Source organism: Lynx rufus, unplaced genomic scaffold, assembly GCF_022079265.1.
Source record: "Lynx rufus isolate CCGP_SWC_20201006 ecotype Redwood Valley unplaced genomic scaffold, mLynRuf1.p SCAF_3, whole genome shotgun sequence".
Taxonomy (NCBI): Eukaryota; Metazoa; Chordata; class Mammalia; order Carnivora; family Felidae; genus Lynx; species Lynx rufus.
The window spans coordinates 1,841,871-1,858,688 of NW_025814845.1; the positions used below are offsets into that span (position 1 = coordinate 1,841,871).

At 54.0% G+C, this 16,818-nt stretch overlaps 1 protein-coding gene across 1 annotated transcript in view; it reads left to right on the top strand.

Moving 5' to 3' along the window:
• The window catches only part of CUNH4orf50 (chromosome unknown C4orf50 homolog), a 47,639-nt gene that overhangs the window by 12,602 nt on the left and 18,219 nt on the right, over positions 1-16,818 (top strand). The window contains exons 4-8 of the mRNA XM_047091306.1: positions 3,756-3,957; positions 5,108-5,235; positions 6,063-8,495; positions 9,173-9,178; positions 16,073-16,240. Coding sequence (XP_046947262.1) covers positions 3,756-3,957; positions 5,108-5,235; positions 6,063-8,495; positions 9,173-9,178; positions 16,073-16,240 — 2,937 coding nt within the window. The remainder of the gene's footprint in view (positions 1-3,755; positions 3,958-5,107; positions 5,236-6,062; positions 8,496-9,172; positions 9,179-16,072; positions 16,241-16,818) is intronic.

Below are 16,818 nucleotides of genomic sequence, written 5' to 3' on the forward strand. Positions count from 1 at the left end.
AAAGAGATTTGCTCCGCTGCCCGTGGAAAATGGAAAATCCCGGCCGGAGGGGCGGCCTCACAACGGCAGTGCGCTGGGAACCCCGGGTGGCGTCCAGCTCCGGGGAAGCACATGAGATAAAGAGTTACCCGTCATCGGGGAGCCACCCCCTCAACAGCCCAGTGGTTACCTGTGATGTGCCCTGGGCGTCCTGGGTCATGGTGAAGTGAACCGTCACGGGAAGGTGCTTTATTTGCTTTGTATTTACAAGCACTTTTCCAAGCCGGATCTCATCAGCGCTGGGAGGTAGCCAGGCAGGAATCCCCCTGTCCTTGTACCCAGCCTCACAGCCCAGAGAAGGCACGCCACTGGCCTGGGATCACACACCATCCAGTTTCCAAAACAAATGCCTTGGGGCCCAGGTCCCTGAAGGGACAGGCCACTGCAATGACAAACCGTGGCCTGGGGAGGAGTTTGGGGAGAGCGTTTCTGTTCAGGGCACGGGTGAGAGGATAGTTCAAAGGACTGTGGTTTGCAAGACAAGAAAGGGCACCGGGGCTGGAAGGGTGACCCTGCTCTTTGAAATTTTATAGGGGAGACAGACACAGGGGCAGGTAGGGGAGACCTGGGCCATAGACTGCTACAGCAGGGGACAGCCCAGGGGCTGTGGTCTGGACTAGAGGGAGGGCTTGTGCAGGGAGATGAAAAGTTACACACTTAAAAATGTCATGCCAGAGCAGAGATCAAGCTCCTGGTGACCCCAGCATCAAGAATGTGGGAAGCTCCCAGAACGTCTCTGCCCCGGCAGTGCGGGTAGAGCGCCCCCTGGTGGCGTTTACAGGAATCGTTTCATTGTGCAGCAAGTTCAAGTTCCAGGCAGCCCCGTCCCCGCTCTGGCTCTCACTTGTGCAGAAGTCTGTATTGCATACTTGGGACTCCAGTAGTCAGCAAGGGCTTTAAAGCGTGGGCTGGCAGGGTCAAAAAATAAAACACAGCAGAGCCACGGACGTGCAAGTAACACAAAAGGAAAGACGAATGTCTAGTGGTCTTCCACAGAAAGATCAAGTCCGTTAGTTACAGAATAAATACACATACACAAAAGGTCCCATTTTATTCTGAATACTGGTCAAACATTAAAAGTGCCCCAGTGCGGTTTATAGTTGGTGAAAATCGGAACAACCTAAACGGACAATTAGAAGGCCCTGACTTGGTAAGCTAAGGCATCCCCTCTGTCAGAGGTTCCGAGGCAGCCGTAAAACACCACGTTATGGGAGAACTTGTGGGGAGATGATCCTTCCGTATCATCAAATGAGAAACGCATGAGGCAAAAATGGGCATTTTGTAGAAACGGACTTTTGGAAGAATTTAAGTGTCTCTGCATAGAAGAAAGCCCAGGTGGATGGATATATTCTGACACACTGATCGTGTTTGTGTCCGGATAGCTCTGTATTCCTCATTTTCCTCTTTTTTGCTTATCTTTCCCCATAATTGCATGTGAAAGCTGAAGCCACGTAAAACTGGGGGCCGCTGCCCTCCCCCCCCCATCCCGAGCACCAAAAGGCAGGAAGGGTTGACAAGACTGAGCGGGGGTGGGGAGGCAGGGAAGGGCAGAGAAAGCTCGGACCCAGTTCAAGACCTGAGCTCTGGTTCTGTTCTCCCTCCGTGTGTGCTGTGTGACCTTGGACCGGCCACTGTCCCTCTCTGAGTAGTGGTTTGGTCACTTGTGAAATGAAGGGCGTGTAGCACCTTCTTCTAGGATGTCCCCCTCCCCCACCAAGTCACCTCCCGGAGGCGGGGGGGGTCTGTGTGTTTTATCCGCGGCGGTGTCCCCAGCTCCAGAACAGGGTCTGTCACTTTGCTGAGGCCCGGCAAGTATTTGTTGAACCGAATTGAAGTCAACTTGGGTATCGGAACGAAATCCAAACAGAAGCAAACAGAGCTGCGGTGCTGGCCTTCGACGCTGCCCTCCCGGCTCTCCCTCCTCCCTTCTTCCCTCCTCCTTGCCGTCGCTCTCTCGCTCGCCTCCACGTGGAGCCTCTGTCTCCTTTTGTCCATCCTGCTCCCTCCTCTTCCTCTCACGACCTCCTCTCTCCTCCGTTTCCTCTTCTCCCCCTCTTTCTGGTGGTGATTTTGATGAAATCAAAACCCCACACGCGGAACACGAGGCCGGCGCCCAGGTCCCTCTGGCTTTGGGGGCTCTGGGCCGAGGCCCTGCTCTGTGGCAAAGCCCCCGGGGGATTCTAAGGTGCAGCCGGGGTTGAGGTGCCTGGTCTGTGAGGACGCTGGACGTGACATCACACAGACAGCCGGGAGGTCCCAAACCCAGAGAGTGAGCGGAAGATGCTAGAGGGAGGGAAGGGACTTGATTTGGGGGAGGGCCAGGGAAGCCCTCGCTGAAGATCTGGCCTTTATGCGGAGCCCAGAGAAGAGCAGGTTAGCCGGGCAGAGGGGTGGGAAGAGAGGCAGGCAGCAGGCACTAGGGGTGCAGGGCTCTGAGGCAGCTTGCGGGGAGAAGGGTCCCTTTAAGGAGCAGCACGAGGGTGGGGGCAGTGGGGCCGCGGTTTCCTCTTTCTGCACAGCGGGAAGCGTGGGACATCCGAGACAGGAGAGCAACCTGATCTGGTTTCCATCTACCGGGATGGCTCCACTGCTGAGCGGGGTGTGCAGGGAGGGGCAGAGAGAGAGGTGCGGGCAACCCCCGTCCTTCCCAGGAAGACGTGTAGCCAGGCAGAAGGAACAGCATCTGCGGACGTGCAGAGGCAGGCAAGAAGCCGGCTGGGGAGGGGCGGGGAGGCCACCGTGAGCAGAAACCAGGGCGAGGAGTATCAGCCCCCCTGCCCCCACCCCGACAGTGTATTATGTCAGCCTTGAACTGATCCCAGCCTGGGGAGGGGGAGCCACGGGAGGCCTTGTAGGTGTGAGAGTGCAAGCTAGGGGGGGTCCCTGGCACTGTGAGTGGGATGTGGGGGGACGGGAGGCCTGGCTAGGTGTCGACGCAGGGCTCTGCTGAGAGCAGGTGAGCAGCCGGGGGACAGGGGACAGGGGGACGATGTTACCTGTTCTTCTCTGTTACCCCTGCACCTAGAATAGCACCGGACACACAGTCGGAGCCTAATAAGTGTTTGCTGAATAAGTGCTGCATACCTGTCTTTCTGCAAGTTCTGCCCATCCATCTATCAAACGTTTATTAAGCACCTAATGTGTGCCAGGCCAAGGTGAGGGCGCCAACCACATGAGGCCAAGTGGAAGGCTTGACGGACTCAAGGTCTAGTGGGGAAGCAAGGGCAGAAGCAAACAGCGCCCATTAGAACCTGGTTCCAAGTAGCGGGGGCTGTGGGAAGCCGGAGGGGGCCCGTCCCCAGCCCCTCGTGGACGGTGGATCGGCGCTGGGCCGGGTCTGCACGATGCCCTGCAGGGCGGGTGCCGGCTCAGGGAAGCTCCGTCCGCACAGCTGGCTTGCCGTTTGGGAGAGGCCAAGGGGAGGGGTGTCCCCTGGAGACCCTTGGCTGCAGCATTTGGGACTTGTTGACGGTTGAAAGACAGGACTGCCTGGGGCCCCCGGGCAGGCACCTGCCTCTGCTGGGGGGACACAGAGGACCTTCGGGAAAGAGAGGGGACTAGGGAGCCCGGGGGCATCTTGGCCGGACAGACACTCCTCGGAGAACCGAGTGCCACACCTCGTTGTCTGCTGAACTGAGTCGTGCCAATAGGAGGGGTTTGGCCTTCGGACCAAGGGCACTGGGGCCGGGGTCAGGCCTCATGCCCTCTGCTCTCAGCTGGGGACCCGGCTCCCTCCCGAGTCGTTGGAGGAAGCATCCTCCCAGCTCCCTCCTTGTGTCTTCCTCAAGGACGCCCTGAGCCAGCTTCAGGACGAGCCACTGGCCCTGCCCGGGGAGGGCGCCCTGGATGCCTGCCGAAGCCGAGGCTTGCAGACCACCCTCTGCTCCCACGGCGCCCCTGGCCCGAGAAGTTCAGCAGGTGTGTGGGTGCGTCGGGTGCGTCGGGTGCCTGCGTGGACCTCCGCTGACGGGCTAGCTCGCCTAGGACATGCTAGTGTGCCGGGGCGGGAGCGGGGCGGGGGGGGGGGTGACTGCCCCATTCTGCAGAGGGGAAGCTAAGGCTCAGAGAGGTAGTGTCGCTTGCTCGATGCCACACAGCTGGAGAAGGTAGGATCAGGGTGTGCGATGTCCAGACAAGGTCCTTGACGTGGGCTCACCTAGACATTGAGGCTCACTCCCTCTGCCCTCAGAAGGGTGCCAGCCTGGTGACACCTGTCCTAGCGCGAGGCAGCTGTTGTCTCGGGAGGGGATGTCTTTGCAGAAGACCATGTAACGACTATTCTGTCCCCCACCCCCGCCCCCTTGACAGCTCAGGGGTGAGACAGGTGTGAGGTCTGGGAGCTGCTAGGGCTCAGAGCCCCTTGTCCCTAACTTGTCCCTCATGGGAACCCATGTGTCTGGTCACAGTCTTGGGCCCGGCTTCCAGAGCCTCTGTTGCAAAAGCCACTGCACTTGGGGAGCCCCAAAGCCACGATGTCCAAGTAGCTGTCTGTGGTTTACGGACAGCCTTCCGAGGCCAAATGCAGTTTGCAGACGAGAGGGTTACTTACACCCAGCGGTGCCGGTGATGGGCCCCCTGACGCTCCCCCTCCCCCGCTCTATCCTATTTCTGGGGAGCAGAGCTGGCGAGTCAAACAGGTCCGATCTGTCCGTGGAAGAAGAAGGAGGGGGGCGGTCCGGTGGTGAAGTCTAGCGTCAGCCCCTTTGTCTGCATGCCAGCCGTGCGGGGCTGGGGGTGGGGCGGGGGATCAGCACCCCGTGCGACCACGAGGGGGCGGGGTTGAGGCAGGTCTCACGGCAGGTATTCGTCACCCGCGTGAGCTTTGTGGTCAGCACAGGTGGCTTCCAGACCCGACCTGCTGCTCATCGGCGACAGTCATTCCCCATCCGCGAGCCTCGGTTTCCTCGCCTGGAAGGTTGCGGCCATTGGCTGTCTCTGGGGCTCAGAGGACGTGAGTCCGTGAGAAGAGCTGGGCCCTCCCAAGTGCAGGGGGCTCAGTCACTGGCAACAGTTGTGAGAAAACCCCTAGGAGGGTCTCTTTAACTCTTGGGGTCCTCTTGCCTCCCAGGCCAGCCCTCCGAGGCGTGCTGCTCCTGGGACCGTGTCGGGGCCGGGCGAGGCCCCTGTGTTGTGGTGGCAGGCCTGGAGGCCACAGATGAGACCCTGGAAGACGTCCCAGGATCTGACCGTGGACGGGTGAGGTCGGAGGCTTTCTGCCAGCCCAGGGCTCCAGCCCTACTGCGCGTGGGCGGCGGGAGAAGGGGCTCAAGAAGGGCTTGGAAGAACGTTCTGGAACTAACTGAGAGGGAGATTCAAGGGGATGCACTGTAACAGCCTGAGACCTGGGTGGGGAGTGGGCAGGTCCCCAGCCCGGGGCTGCGGGTCAGTCAGGCCGCACGGAGCCAAGTTGCCCCTCCCAGGCCCCCCTCCCTCCTAGCAGCCCCTCCCCAGCCCAGCCTGTGAGCTGGCCCAGTCTCCTCCCTGGATACATGCACTGAATTAGTATGTCTTGCGGGCCCAGCACTGGTCTAGGCCCAGGGCCCTGCCCCGCCCTGTCCCCTAGATCTCCCACAACTACGGAAATGTCCGGTGCTCTTGGAATGTGGCCGGTGGCCGGTGGCCTGTGGCTACCGTATTGGACACGCAGGGCTGAGGGGCGTTAGACGATGCCCACGTAGATGTGCAGCGGGATGTGGGGAGGGGAGCACAGTAAAAGGGAACATGAACCGTGTGGGGAAACAGTCAGGGGCTTCTTGAGGAAGTAACGTCTGAGCAGAGACATGCATCAATTGAGAGTAAGCCACGAGGGGATCTGGGGAGGGATATTCTGGGCAGAGGGAAGAGCAGGTGCAAAGGCCCTGGGGTGGCACCAGGCTTGGTGTGCTAGGGAGGCCCGTGTGGCTGGGTGAGGAAGCACCAAGAGCATCAGGAGATGAGGTCTGAGAGGTGTGGGGGACTAAAGAGAGGCAGGGCTCGCTTCACACCTTCCCTTCCCTTCCCTTCTCTTCTCTTCCCATCCCTAGCGGACTCCGGCTGAGCCCAGCTTGGATGCGCAGACTTTTCTCCTCATCTGTGGCTGCCCCCCCGGCCAGTACAGGGATGGCTCACTCCTCCCCGTGGAGCTGGCCGGGATTTCAGAGCAGAGGCTAGCAGCTGCCCAGGTCCTGGTGCAGACGTCCACACTCCCTCCCTGGGGGCCGGCCGGGGACCCCCCTTCCCTGCCGCCGCTGCTCCTGCTCCGGGAGTCTTCTCCACAAGAATCCCAGATGCGACGGATGCTGGACGCCAGGTTCCCACCTGCTCCCAGAGCCGGAGGACCCACCTGCCGGGATCCCCACTGGAGAAGGGGCCAGAATGCCTCCCTCTGCCACGAGCCCCCCCAGATCTCAAGTCACAAATTCAAGTCACCCAGAGATGTGAAAGGCGCTTGGAAGGAGGGAGGAGGGCCCCCAGAGTGGAGAGCCGAGGAGCAGGGGGCAAGGAGGAGTTGGGGCAGGAAGGAGGCAGACCTTGGTGATGAGAGCAAGCTAAGTCAGGAAAGCCGAGACAACCCGAGCCTGGGGGACGGCGTCAGAGCCCCAGAGGGCGAGCCGGTCGAGAACGGGGCCTCAGAAACCCAGGCCTCTGTCTCCTGCCCTTGGCCCAGGCCAAAGCTCCCATGGCCTCTTTTGCAGGAGGAGGCCTCCGTGTCAACTGAGGGTCCCGCACCCCTGAGTAGGAGGTGGAGGGAGGGAGGGCTTTCGTCACCGGAGGAGGAAGAGGCCCCCCCAGCCAGGACCCAGGGCTCCCAGAGGCCAAGTCCAGGAGGCACTCAGCTCCTTGCAGGGCAGGGCGAGGAGGAAACGCTCGTGTGGTCTGCAAATGCTCTGAATCTGCAAGAGGAAAGCGCTGGGGACCAAAGGCAAGGAGAGAAGGAGGAGAAAGCACCGTCTCTAGAAGGGTCTTGTCTGGCCCACAGGGATATCCCAGGGGAGCCTGGCCCTGAGGAACGTGAGCACCAGGAAACGCTCTCCCCGGTGGCGGAGGGAGGTCTGACACTGTCTCCCCGATCGGCCTTTCCACCCAGGGGAACTGAACCTACCAGTGATCCGTGGGCTCTGAGCCAACAATCTGACAGGTCTGAGCTCAGAAGAGACGAATTTGGGAAGGAGGCAGAAGCTTCTTCCCAGCAACTCTCCATCCTGCAGCGTGGGGGCGGGGGGCGACGGTGGCCAACCTCCACGCCGGCCGGAGGAAGCAAGAGCTTGGCTCGGAAACAGCACAGCCCCCCGGAGAATGCTCACTCCCAGCAGGCTTTGGCAAACCAGGGCTCGGATATTTGTTTGGCCAGAGAGGTCAGACCCGGGGGGACCGACGAAGAGGTCGGACCAGGCGGGACGGAGGTCCTGGGGACCAGCACCGTTCTCCCAGGGATGGTGCCTGATTCAGATGACGTGGGTCCGGGTCCAGAGTGGCCCTCCGAGCTGGGTGGGAACCAGCCCTCCCAGCCACTGAGAGCCCTTGAAGAAGAGAGGAGAAGGTTTCACCAGCTCATTTCTGGGCTGAAACGAGAGAGAAGCCAAGTTTTACGTGACAACGCCGAGCTGCGGGGCGACCGAGAGAGATGCCGTCGAAAAGTGTGCGCCCTCGAGGAAGAGAGGGAGAGAAATGTGACCAAGATGGCGGTCCTCGAACAGGACAACAGCATGCTGGTCGGAGACATCGCGCTCTTGAAGAGGGAGCTGGCCCAATACCGGCAGGTCGTTTCTGACCTGGAAGACTGCAACGGGAAGAGTTACGGCAAAATTTCCGAGCTCGAAGAGGAGAACGAGCAGCTGAAAGGGCGCCTGGCCCAGCTTCAGAGAGCCACGGCCGAGAGCGCCAGAAAATCCAAGGGTGTGATGGAGCACGTCACAATGGAAAACCGGGAGCTCAAGGCGCTGATCTCGGAGCTCGGGGTCAGTTACAAAGAGCTGATGAAGGGCGTGGTGCTGGGGATAGAAGACACGGTCCAGGCCTTCAGGGGGGAGAACGCCCATCTTCTGAGCAGGCTCTGCGTCCTGGAGACAGAAGTCGCGTTGGGGGCCAGCACAGCTGGGGGCCGCTTGGTGAGAGCGGAGGAGGGTCCGCAGGGGGAAAGCAAGATGGTGGGGGGCAAGGAGGGTGCTGTGGAAAGGGGGGTGCAGGTGACTCAGCTGTCAGGGCAACTGACCGCAGAAGCCCACGGGCCGCCCTTGGAGGAGAAACCGGGTCTGGCTGGCAGGTGGATGGGGCCTTCCTTACGCATGGAGAATTCCAGAAATGATGGCAATTCAGCTGCTTCGTCGCTGGTGGGGGGAAGTGCCGAGGTATCCAGTGCCCCGCGAGGAAACATCGACGGAGCAGGAGCGAGAGAAGCACGTTTGGAAAAGGAGGAGAAAAGACCATGGTGTTCTGCAGACCCAGGGCGAGCTCTGAGGGCAAGCAACGGCCCCCAGGTAGGTTGATCTGGAATCGGTGCCTTCTCATCATCTTGCTAACTTTCTAGAGTGCGGAGCGTCCCCTTTCCTCAGGTGAGCGTCCAGCAGCCCTCGGAGGAGGGACGATCATTGTCCCCATTTAGCAGATGCAAGAACGCGGGCACAGGGAACTTTAAATAACTTGGGCCGTCAGGTCGCAGGAAGGGTGGACTCCCACCCGGATGGCCCCTTCCTGTGCACAACCTGAGACACAAGCCTGCCCCTCTGCTCAGGCTGTTTAGACGGGTGTCGGGTGAGATGGCGGCGGAGGGGGCCGTGTTCAGCTTTAACATCAGAGCTCACGTTTTCAGCGGCGCCTGGGAGGCTCAGTCGGTTAAGCGTCCAGCTTTAGCTCAGGTCATGATCTCGCAGATCGTGGGTTCACGCTCCACGTCGGGCTCTGTGCTGACAGCTCAGAGCCTGGAGCCTGCTTCGGATTCTGTGCCTCCCTTTCTCTACCCCTCCCCCGCTCACACTCTGTCTCTCTCTCAAAAAATAAGTAAACATTAAAAAAAATTCTTTTGTTTTTTAAGAGAAGAGCTCATATTTTCAGATCCAGGAGATTTTCAAGCAGTCCAGGTCCTAATTCTGCACATTGAGTCTCTCTCCTTCTCTCTCTCTTTTAAAGATATAATTGACATATAACATTGTATAAGCTTAAGGTACACAACGTGTTGACTTGAAACGTTTATATGTTTCAATACGATCACCACCATAGGTTGGCTAACACCTCCATCAGGCTCTGCATTGGGTCTTGAAAGGGACAATGGAAAGAACAGAGGCTTTAGGACTCACTCTGAGGTCAAACCCAGCTCTGTACTTAACCACGTCTGTGATTTGGCCAAGACATGGGCTTCCCCGAGTCACTGTCCACACGTGTGGACGGTAATCGATGTTCAGGAATCACAGGAAGAAATGCTCATCACTCTCACGGTGGTCTTGCATATCTGTTAAGACATCTAGCGTTGAGCCCTTTGACCCATATTCTCTCTCTCTCTCTCTCTGCAGCAATTTTGTCATTCGTTGCAAAGGATTCTCTTTGGGTTTTGCTGATTTTCTTCATTGTATGTCTGTATTTTATTTCACCGGATTCTGTTGACAGAATCGCTCCCTTTCTTCCCCTTTGTTTTGACTTAGTTGGCTTCTCTTTTTCTTGCGTCTTGTGTTGAAAGCTTAGATCGTTTATTTTCAGCAGGTTCTTCTTTTGTGATCTGTGCACTTAAGTCTTTGCAATGCTTGCGGAGCACTGTTTCAGCTACATTCCCCACATTTTGATGTGTTGTGCTTTATGTCTATTTGGTTCAAAGTAGTTTCTAATTCCTGTTTGCGGCGTCTCTCTTGGCCCATGGGTTATTCAGAAACGTGTTGCTGAGTTCCCAAGCACCTGCTGACTTTTTTGGTTATGTTTTCGTTACTGATTTGTAGTTTTATTTCACTGTGGTCAGAAAACATACACTATATTGTTTTAGTTGTTTTAAAGTTTGAGATTTGTTCTAGCGACCAGGTTATAGTCTATTTTGGTAGGTATCCTGGAGGCCCTTGTAAGGAGTGACTATTCCAGAGTTCTTGAGGATTGTGATCAGTCCAAGGTGGTTAATTGTGCTAATCAGATATTCTGTGTCTTCACCAACATTTTGTCCATGTGTTTTGTTATTTACACAGATACGTTTGCAATCTCTGAATGTGCATTTGTGTATTTCTTCTTGGCGTTATATTAGTTTTGATTCATATATTTGGAAATTTTCTTTAACGTTTATTTATTTTTGAGAGAGAGAGAACGAGAGAGGAGGACAGAGGATCTGAGGTCGGCTCCTTGCTGTCCGCGCAGAGCCCAATGAAGGGCTCAAACTCGCGAAACTGTGAGATCGTGACCTGAGCCGAAGTTGGACGCTCAACCGACTGAGCCACCCAGGTGCCCGTGGAAACTATTTATAAGATACACGCAGACTTAAAATTACGTTTTCCTGCTGACTTGATTCTTTGATCGTGATGAAGGGTCCCTCATTATCTCTCAGCCTTCTTGCCCAAATTATACTTTGTCTGACATTAAAGTAGGCACATCAGCTTCTTCCCTTAGTGTTTTCATGGAATCCTCAACTTCTCGTACACCATTCATCCTTTTGCATTCAACCCACGGGCATCCTCGAAATAGCGTGCGACTGGTGTGTTTTCACAGCCTCTGCTTTCCAGTTCAGGTGTTCGGTCCACGTACATTTCACGCATGTGATGATAGAATTGGGTTTTTGTTCTCTTTGTCTGTTCTGTTCTGTTTCTCCTTTCTGGCCTTTGCTTTTGGTACTCATAAATATTTTCTATTATTCATTTTTCTTCTCCGTTAGCTCATTCTGTTCCTCATTTTTTCAGTATTTGCCCTAGAGATTTCAAAGTGTACCTGTTAATTATTTAAATGTACCTTACATTGGTACTTTTAGCAGGTAATGCAGAAGTCCCAAATAAGTGAATAATTATTAATGATCAATGCAAAAATTTTAACAGTTTATCTCCATTCCTCTTTGTTCTTTTCTTCATTTTTAGCATATATATTATGTCTCTGTCTAATAAATGTCACGAGGCGTTGTTACTGTTGTTGTTTAAAGCAAGCAATGATCTACGTTTCCCACATGTCCTCACGTGTCTGAGCTGTGCATTCAGTCCTGGGGATCTGTTTTCCTTCTGTCCGAAGAACTTGGTTATTTCTTCTGGTGAGGATCTGGATTTAGAATTTTAGGTAGGCAGATATTTCCCCCTCTTTTGGCCCTTTGAGGATCTCATTGAGTTGCCTTCTGGTTCCCATAGCTTCTGTTCAAAAATTGGTTGTTTTTATCCGAGTCCTTTTTTTTTTTTTTTTTTTTTTGCTTGGTTTTGTTTTTCTGAAATACATGTGTTATTTTGTCTCTGACTGCTTTAAGATTTCCTTTTTATCTTTGGGTTTTGGCAAATTGACTATGATGTGCCTGGTGTGGTTTTATTTATATTTATCCTGCTTGGATTTTTGTGAGCGTCTTAAAATGGTAGATTCGAGGGTTTTTTTTATCAAGTGTGGAGAATTTGGGGTCGTTATTTATTCAAATATGTTGTTCTGTCCTATTTTTCTCTCATTTCCTGGATATCCAGAGTTTTTGACTCTATCCCACATCTTTGGAAACTGTTCTGTTTCTTCCTTTTTAAAAAATATTTGTGCGTTACTTTGCATTTTCTATTGACCTGTGTTTAGTTCACTAATCCTGTGTTCTCTTGTGTCCTATCTTCTGATAATTCCATCCTATGAGTTCTTCATTTCATTTGTTCTATTTTTTTGGCTCTAGAATATCCATTTTATCCTTCTTAAAGAGATTCTGATTCTCTATTGAAATACTCCCATCTTTTCATTCATTTTGTCTATCTTCCCTATATTAAAAAAATCTTTTTTAAATGAACCATTTTCTTTTCTTTCCTTTTCTTTTCTTTTCTTAAATGGTTCATTTTCTTTTAAATGAACCATTTATTCATTTTTGAGAGACAGAGAGAGACAGGGTGCGAGCAGGGCAGGGGCAGAGAGAGAGGGAGACACAGAATCCGAAGCAGGTTCCAGGCTCCAAGCTGTCAGCACAGAGCCCGACGTGGGGCTCAAACCCACAAACCATGAGATCATGACCTGAGCTGAAGTGAGATGCTTAACCAACCGAGCCCCCAGGCACCCCAATCTTTCCTATATTTTGAAGGTCTTGTCTGCTAATGCCAATATCTAGATATCTCTGGGTCTGTTTTTTTTTTTTATTTTTTTTCAACGTTTTGATTTATTTTTGGGACAGAGAGAGACTGAGCATGAACGGGGGAGGGGCAGAGAGAAAGGGAGACACAGAATCAGAAACAGGCTCCAGGCTCTGAGCCATCAGCCCAGAGCCTGATGCGGGGCTCGAACTCATGGACCGCGAGATCGTGACCTGGCTGAAGTCGGACGCTTAACCGACTGCGCCACCCAGGCACCCCTCTCTGGGTCTGTTTTTATCAACTGTTTGGTTGATCTTTGGTTATCTTCTTGGTTAAGTCCATTTTCCATCTTCTTCATGTGTCTGGTAATTTTCAAAAACTTTTGTATGTTGGACATCGTGTAGGATGAGATGTGGTAGCGACTCCTGATCATTAGCTCCCTCTAAAGGGATGATCAACAGACCGTATCATTCCTGTGCAGGTGTATGTGAGTTTCAACCCCGTCCTAGGGCCTGATTGTCCTCCTATGGTGTGGACCTTGCTCCTGGGTCCCGGACTTTCAGTGGTAGCAGCTGAGGCCCCTGAGTATTTGCCGAGGACGCTCAACTGGGGCTTGGCCGAAAGTCTGCCAACTTGGTGACGGTGTGCCACCGCTGAGGTCTCTCCAGCAATTGGCCGACCAGATGCTCTCCTTTGCGAGGCCCCAGAGTCCCACACTATGCTGCTCAGCTTAGAATTCAGCCAAGGACCCAAGGGGGCATTTCCAGGGCAGTGCCAGGCTCTCTCCTTCCTGTTACTTTGTTCCCCAGACCCAGGTATCAGAGCGCCTCTGAACCCCAGCCTCTGAGCCCTCCATCTAGCAGGACCGCCGCACGGCCTGGGCTCCACTCCTGGCCCAGGCTTTGGAAAATGCGCCAGAGAGAAATCCAGGGAGAAATGGAGCTCACCTTGATGTACATCCTTTCCCTCCAGGATTGTAGCCCTGCCTCGGCTGCCACTCAATGCTCGCAAAGAATTGCTTTATGCATTTCCCCAGATTCTGTAGCTGTCCAATCTCAGCCAGTCAGACCTGCTAGGAACTGGACTCGGAGGGGAGGAATATCAAGTTGAGCATTTCAAGGTGGGGAAGGAACAACAGGCAGAGAGCTTTTCAGGCAGAGGGAGAAGTAAGTGGCAAGGCCCTGGGGCAGGAGTGAGCCTGGCTCACTGGAAGAACAGAGGAGCCAGCGTGGTGGGATCACGTGGGAAAGGGTGGGTGTGGTGTGAGACGGGGCAGAGCGGGGACAGCCTGCAGGCCCCCGTTAGGATCCTTTGTACGTGCAATGGGAAGCCGCTGGTGGGTTTTAAGCAGGAGAACAACATGGTTCAATTTCTTGTGTAAAAAGATCACTGTGTGCTGTGAGGCAAAGGGCCAGGGGGATGCAGGGGAACAGTCAAGACGACTTTGCAGTCAAGAGATGATGCCAAGACACGATGCCAGGGCGGAGGAACTTGGAGCTGAAAGAAGGGAGGATTCCGGACAAGAACCAGAGTTGAAAGAAATGAGGTTTGTGGATGCACAAGAGGCAGAGCATGAGGAAGCCTCCCCTTTCCGTCACCCTAAGTCAAAACCCGATCGTGTTGTTCTTCTGCTTAAAACCCTCTGCCTTTTCCCTCTTGCACTTGGTGTGAACTCCACCTTCCTTCTGGTGGATCGTGAGCCCGGGAGCCTTGGCTACTGCTGCATACGTCCTACCCTCTGCACGCTGGCGTCCTTGCTCTGCCCCTCCTCGACCCCACTTCCTCCTGGGACCTGTGGCTCATCTGCGGGGTCTTCTTTTGGGGGGCATCTCCTCCTGGCACCCCGGGACGGCCTCAGGGTGGAGGCGTGATGCCATTTTCATAGCGTGTCGTGGCTCACAGTGGGGACCTTTACGCCACGGAAATCGGCAAATGCTACAGATTTGTGTGGCCCTTGACCCGCCCACAGAGCAGTTGTGACAACGTTCGCCACCGCCCGCCTGGGTGGCAGTGGGTGCCTCTGGTTCAGTGCCTCCTGGCCTTCCCCTTACCGCGCCCTGCCAGTCCCCCCCCGCAGACAGAGCTCCCAGAGGGCCGTGTGCACCGTGGCTCTCAGCCCAAGTACGGCGTGTGGCTGGAGCCTGTGCCGATAGTCTGTTAGGGAACAAGTGGGTCACGGGGCCGTTCACCAGGCTGCTGGCCCCCACCCCACACGCGCATTCTCCTTAGAACGCATGGGGGGTTTTCTCTCAGGATCCTTGGGGCAAAGCCCTCGTCCAAGTCCTGGAGGGGAGGGGGGGGCTGGGGGGGGGGACACAGCGAAGGCACCAAACTTCCCAGAAAGGCCAAGTTGTTTTGCAAGTCTTAGAGCCGGATTTCATGGAGCCATCCGGAGAACCCATCTGTTCCTGACAGGGCCCAGCCTGTGCGTCTCAGGCCCACGCTCTGTGAATTTCTATTAATTAGAAGAAAACCACATCCTGCTCTCGGATTCCTTGCTAACGAGGCGGAGGCCTCATCAGCCGTGGGGCAGGCTGTGTCCTCAACACGGTGTTCTCTCTCCTCACCCGGCAGGATGGCTCACCACCCGGGGCCAGGAGCGCGAGGCAGGCATGGCTTTCCCAGGCCTCAGATTCCCAGGGCGGCTGCCTTAGTTGGAAGGTGGACCACCCCAGTGAGGACGAGGGTCCGGGAAGCCTCGAGCTCCTGGGCTCCCGCGAATGGAGCCGTGATTAGCAGATTTGCTCCTCCACAGGCCACTTTCGCACGGGAACTGGGAACTTCTTGATACTCTGGGTCCTGGACCCAGAAAACCCCCTCCCTGGTGATCCCACAGAAGGGCTCGGAGTCTGGGCAGGAGCCGTGTGTCAGAGTCTCTATCACGGCCTCGGTTACAGCAGCAGAACCTTAGAATGACCTGCACCTCCAGCACGGTGCAGAAGGCTTCCCGTGTGCTAACACAGTGTTTTCAGTATTCTTTACTAATTTGGAAGAATGCTCATGGCATGGTATTAAAGGGGAGAAGCAGGATGCAAAATACACGGTGTGTTCAATGTTATGTAGAAAAGAATGTGTGTGTGTGCGTGCCTGAGTGTATGTGTCTCCGTATAGAAGTTACTAGAAAATAAAACTGTAGAGTCCAGAACCATCGGGGGACGTAGTGTCACTGTCATTTAATCACCCTTCCCAGAGTGCTAAATTACCTCTCCTTCCCGCCTTGCTGCCTCCCAGAAGTTCCCCATAACGTCCGTATGAAAGCTGCCCATGTCTGACCCAAAAAGAGTGAGAGACAATTTTGTACTGATTTAAGAAAAGTGGGGAAAATGCAGTATCCTCTTTTATATCAACAGATGATGCTTTAATGTGATAAGCATCTCGTAATTGGATTTGAACCTTAAATTCCATTCATTATACTTTTTTTCAGCGGAGTGGTGACCGAAATTGATTGAAATAGATTCTGGAATGCCATGCCATTTTACGTATTTTTGAAAATATATGCAAAAGATATAGATAGATACATGTGTCTCTTGAAAATCACACTCGAGAATGTTATTCTCTAATTCTCTAGACTCCCCCAACACCCTGATTCCCAGCACGGGCCACACACACACACACATGTGCGCGTAAGGAAGGGCATCAGAAAGACTGGAGAAAATACACGGATGATCACAGTGATTACTCTGGCTAGTAGGATGTGGGGTGACTTCTGCCACTTTATTTTCTGAAATTTTTCACTTGAGAAAAAAAACGTAGGCAGAAAAAGAATTAAGAAAGAAAACGGATCCTGTTTGTTTGCTAAGGCAAGTTGCTTTGGAAGATAAGCTAACCTAAGCATTTCGTGCGATCTGTGATTTCTGCCGCTGCAGGGCACGGAGACAGACACCCCCAAAGAGGACCTCAGGCTGTGCATTGGGCACCTCCAGCACCAGGTGCTGACCCTGCGGTGCCAGCTCAGAGACCAGGCTTCTGCCCACCGGGTACTGCAGGTGTCACATGGGGAAGCCACCCGCCTCCGGGACCAGCTCAAGGGCGAGGTAGGCTGGGCCCGCAGGTTCTTTCCCACCTGTGAATGAAACGTTCCCAGGCTCCGGGGAGTTTTGAGAATAGAAGAATCAGGCAAGATGTCACCATTCCCAGCGGTTTGCTAGTATATATTAGATGTCTCAAGTAAAGAACGGTGTGGGGAAGGAATCCCTCCACCCAGTTGACTTTTGTTCCATCTAAAGGTGATAAATACGCATAATGGTTTCCTAAAAAGTCTAACAGGTTTTCAACTGTTACGTAAATAAAAGTCCTTCCTCTGTAGGAATGAAGCGAGTGTCCCCTGTTCATTGTCTTGTCCATCATGATGGAGACGTGAATGTTCACGGGTGATAACATTGCATAGAACTTAGTACACACACACACACACACACACACACACACACACACTACAAGTAGAACTGAAGAAACCTGAGTAATATTGGAAGATTATACCAGCGTCAGTATAATCGACATGATAACATTGTCACATACAATAATTTTACAAAATGCTCCCCTTGGCAGAAACAGGGCAAAATTCTCTGTATTATTACTTACAAGTGCATGTAGATCTATAATTAGCTATTTTCTT